Source organism: Lonchura striata, chromosome 36 (assembly GCF_050655825.1).
Source record: "Lonchura striata isolate lonStrDom1 chromosome 36, ASM5065582v1, whole genome shotgun sequence".
NCBI lineage: Eukaryota > Metazoa > Chordata > Aves > Passeriformes > Estrildidae > Lonchura > Lonchura striata.
Window position 1 is genome coordinate 3,740,997 of NC_140738.1, and position 4,346 is coordinate 3,745,342.

Sequence of the window (4,346 nt, forward strand, 5' to 3'; positions counted from 1 at the left end):
CCCCTCACCTTCCCTCAGCCACAGGGAATCCTTTGCCTCTCAAATCTCTCAGTGGCAAACTCTGAGTGCAGCAGGAATGCTGGGGATTTCTTAACTCAGAGAGCGAGCAATGATGTGTCGGTAAGCAAATAATGGCAAAAATTCTTTCCTGCTCTCCATGTCCTTTAGAAGTGTGAGTGCAGATGGTACCAAGCCTTTCTGCAGTAGGATCAATTCCCCAGAAAAATTCTGAATATCCAGCCTTGTACCTGTGCCACATGGCCACAAACCCAGGGCAGCAGGGCAGGGATGGCTCCTAGAGAGCCCCCACGCACAGCCCTGGATGCTCCTGGCACATTCAGCCAGCACAACTGAAGCTCAGGCAGGGACCTGGGTGAAGGTTTTCCCAGAGCAGGAACAAGGGTGGGTGAGTCCCAGCAGGACAGGCTGCAGGGAATGGCCCAGGTTTGGCTCCAAGCAGCCTCTCCTGACTTGTCCCTGTCCTTTCTCCATGAACAGGTGCCCATGTGCAGCCACAGCAAATGTCCAACAGCAGCTCCATCAGCCACTTCCTCCTGCTGGCACTGGCAGACACGCGGCAGCTGCAGCTCCTGCACTTCTGCCTCTTCCTGGGCATCTCCCTGGCTGCCCTCCTGGGCAACAGCCTCATCATCAGCGCCGTAGCCTGCGGCCACCACCTGCACACGCCCATGTTCTTCTTCCTGCTCAACCTGGCCCTCAGCGACCTGGGCTCCATCTGCACCACTGTCCCCAAAGCCATGCACAATTCCCTCTGGGACACCAGGAACATCTCCTACTCAGGATGTGCTGCACAGCTCTTTTTTTTTGTCTTTTTCATCTCAGCAGAGTTTTCTCTCCTGACTATCATGTGCTACGACCGCTACGTGTCCATCTGCAAACCCCTGCACTATGGGACCCTCCTGGGCAGCAGAGCTTGTGCCCACATGGCAGCAGCTGCCTGGGCCAGTGGCTTTCTCAATGCTCTGCTGCACACAGCCAATACATTTTCCCTGCCCCTGTGCCATGGCAATGCCCTGGGCCAGTTCTTCTGTGAAATACCACAGATCCTCAAACTCTCCTGCTCCAAGTCTTATCTCAGGGAACTGCGGCTTCTTGTGGTTACTGGTAGTTTATCATTGTGTTGTTTTGTGTTCATTGTTTTCTCCTATGTGCAGATATTCAGGGCCGTGCTGAGGATCCCCTCTGAGCAGGGACGGCACAAAGCCTTTTCCACCTGCCTCCCTCACCTGGCTGTGGTCTCTCTGTTTGTCAGCACTGTTATGTTTGCTCACCTAAAGCCCCCCTCCATCTCCTCCCCATCCCTGGATCTTTCCTTGTCAGTTCTGTACTCGGTGGTGTCTCCAGCCCTGAACCCCCTCATCTACAGCCTGAGGAACCAGGAGCTCAAGTCTGCAGTGTGGACACTGATGACTGGATGCTTTCAGGAACATTAAACTGACGGCCAATTTCTGCAAAACACTTGTAATAAAAGTCATCTTTGATAATTCTTGTTGGCTTCATTTCAGAGGTTCTTATTCTTTGTTTTAATTTTTTCAGATTGTCCACAAGAAAGTATAATTGTTTGTGCCATTTCTCATTTTCTTTACCTCCACCTACCCTGTGGCCACCGACTGTGTGAAGGAGGGGCTGTGCTCTCGCCAGCTTTAAAGAAACTAAAGGATCTCCCAGCACAGTTTTCTGCAGAGATGCCCTTTTGTTGCCTTCTCTGGAGCTGCAGCAGCAATGTCTGTGTGCAGAGCTGGGGGCAGCTCTGCTCCTGCTGGCCACACCATTCCTGATCCAGGCCTGGGCACACTGCTGGCTCATGTCCAGCCTGCTGTCCATCAGTCCCTGCAGGTCCCTTTCTGCCTGGCTGCTCTCCAGCCCCTCTGTCCCCAGCCTGTAGCACTGCAGGGGTTGTTGTGGCCAAAGTGCAGGACCCGGCACTTGGACTTGTTAAACCTCACCTTGTTGGATTTGGGCCCTGGATCCAGCCTGTCAAGGGCCCTGTGCAGAGCCCTCCTACCCTCCAGCAGATCCACATTCACATCCATGTTGGTGTCATCTGCAAAGATGTCCTTGGTTCCAAGGGGCCCCAAAATGTGACAATGGACTCCTTGGTTCCATGGGGTTCACAGTGTCACAATGTTCTCGTTGGTGCCGCAGTTTCACAGTGGCCCCTTGGTTCCTTGGGGCCCCAGGGTGTCACAAAGGCCCCATGGTCACATGAGGTCCCACACTGTCACAATGCTCTTTGTGCTTCCACAAGTCCCCTCAGTGTCACAATGGACTCCTTGTTTCCACGAGCCCACACAGTGTCACAACGGCCTTCCAGATTCCCTGAGGCCCCAGAGTGTCACAGTGGCCCCTTGGTTACACAAGGTCCTGCAGTGTCACAATGTCCCCTTGGTTCCACGAGGCCCCGCAGTGTCAGAACGGCCCCTTGGTTCCCCTGGGCCCTGGATCTCCCAATGCTCTCCTTGGTTTGGCAGTGTCACAGTGGTGAAACCCCTCGGTCACACGAGGCCCCGCAGTGTCACCATGGCCTCTGTGGTTCCACCAGGACCCAGTGTCACGGGGACTCCCTGGTTCCATTTGACCCCAGAGCACCACAATGAAGCCCTGGTTCTATGGGGCTGCACAGTGTCACCATGGTCCTCTTAGTTCCACGAGGCCCTGCAGTGTCACAATGGTCCCAGAGTGTCCCAATCATCACAGAATGACAGAATCAAACAGGCTGGAAAAGACCTTTGGGATCATCAAGTCCAGCCAATGCCCTAATACCGCCTTGTCACCCAGACCATGCCACTGAGTGCCACTGGAGAGGGACAGTGACTCTGCCACCTCCCCCCTGGCCTGCCCATTTCAATGCCCACTCACCCTTTCTGTGAAGAACTTCTTCCTCTTGTCCAGCCTAAACCTCCCCTGGTGCAGCTGGAGGCTGTGTCTTCTTGTCCTGCCCTCCAGCAGATCCACACTCACACCCAGCTTGGTGCCACCTGCAAATTTGGGGATGGTGGGCTTGATCCCCTCACCCAGATCATCGGTGAAGATGTTAAACAGGACTGGGCCCAACACAGATCCCTGGGGACAGCACCAGGGACTGGACACCAGCTGGGTGCAGCACCATCCCCACCCCTCTCTGGGCCCAGCCTCCAGCCAGCTCTTCCATCTCCCAGCCAGGAGGGAACCTGCCCAAGCCGTGGGCTGCAGCTTTTCCAGGGAATGCTGTCAGAGACAGTGTCCAAGGCTCTCTGAAGTCCAGATGGACACATCCACAGCCTTTCCCACATCCACAGGTGGGTCACCTGGTTATAAAAGGAGATCAGGTTGCTCAGGCAGGACCTGCCCCTCTTAAATCCACGCTGGCTGGCTCTGACCCCTCGGCCATCCTGTGGCTGCCCTGTGGTGGCTCTCAAGGTGATCTGTTCCATAACCTTGCCGGGCACCGAGGTCAGGCTGACAGGCCTGGAGCTCCCCACATCCTCCTTCCAGCCCTTCTTGAGGATGGGCTCACACTGGCACCTCCAATGCTCTGGGACCTCCCTGGTGAGCTAGGACTGATGGTAAATGATGGGGAGCAGCTTGGGGAGCTCATCCACCAGCTCCCTCATCCCCCTAGGATGGATCCCATCTGATCCCATACACCTGTGAGCATCTGAGTGGCTCAGCAGGTCAGCAGCTGCTTCCTCCTGGATTACAGGGGGCTGTTCTGCTCCCTGTGCCCATCTACCAGCTCAGGAGAACTCTTGTCCTGAGGACAATCTCTCCATATATTGAAAATTGAGTCAAACAAGGTGTTAAGTACCTCAGCCTTTCCCTTATCTTTAGTTACTCTATTTTCCACTGCATCCAATAAAGAGTAGAGGTTCTCCTTATACCACATTTTGCTATTAAACATAGACACATTTGTTAGTATTTTTCACAAAAGTGGCCAAGTTAATCTCTAATTGAAATTTCACCTCTTTCCTTTTCTCTTTCTGCATGATGTAACAACATCCTTAAACACGTGCTAAGTTGCCTGACCTTCTGTCCAAAGTTAATGCTCTCTCTGCTTTCCCCTGAGTTTCCACAAAAGCTCCATGGGCAGTCAGGACAGTCATTTTCCTCACCAGCTCATCTTTTGCCACACTGGGACAGGCTGCTCCATCCTCCTTAAGATTGCTTTCTCAAAATGTGTCCATCGTTCCTGAACCCCTTTGTTTTTAAGGGCTCTTTCCCTTAAAAAAAATCAGTACCTGATTTTGTACTCCCCAAATCTGCATCCTAAATAGGCCAAAGTCTGCCCTTCCTAATTCCAGTGTGGAAGTTTTGTTGCTGCCCCTCCTTCTTTAACAGATCATTGA

The 4,346-nt window shown here is 53.4% G+C and overlaps 1 protein-coding gene across 1 annotated transcript; it reads left to right on the plus strand.

Annotated features, from left to right (window-relative positions):
- The first annotated feature begins 453 nt into the window (after positions 1-453).
- On the plus strand, positions 454-1,454 carry LOC144247960 (olfactory receptor 14J1-like). Its single transcript, XM_077789769.2, has one exon. It carries the CDS (start codon positions 522-524, stop codon positions 1,452-1,454), a length of 933 nt encoding a protein of 310 aa, XP_077645895.2. The 5' UTR covers positions 454-521.
- Positions 1,455-4,346: the final 2,892 nt, after the last annotated feature.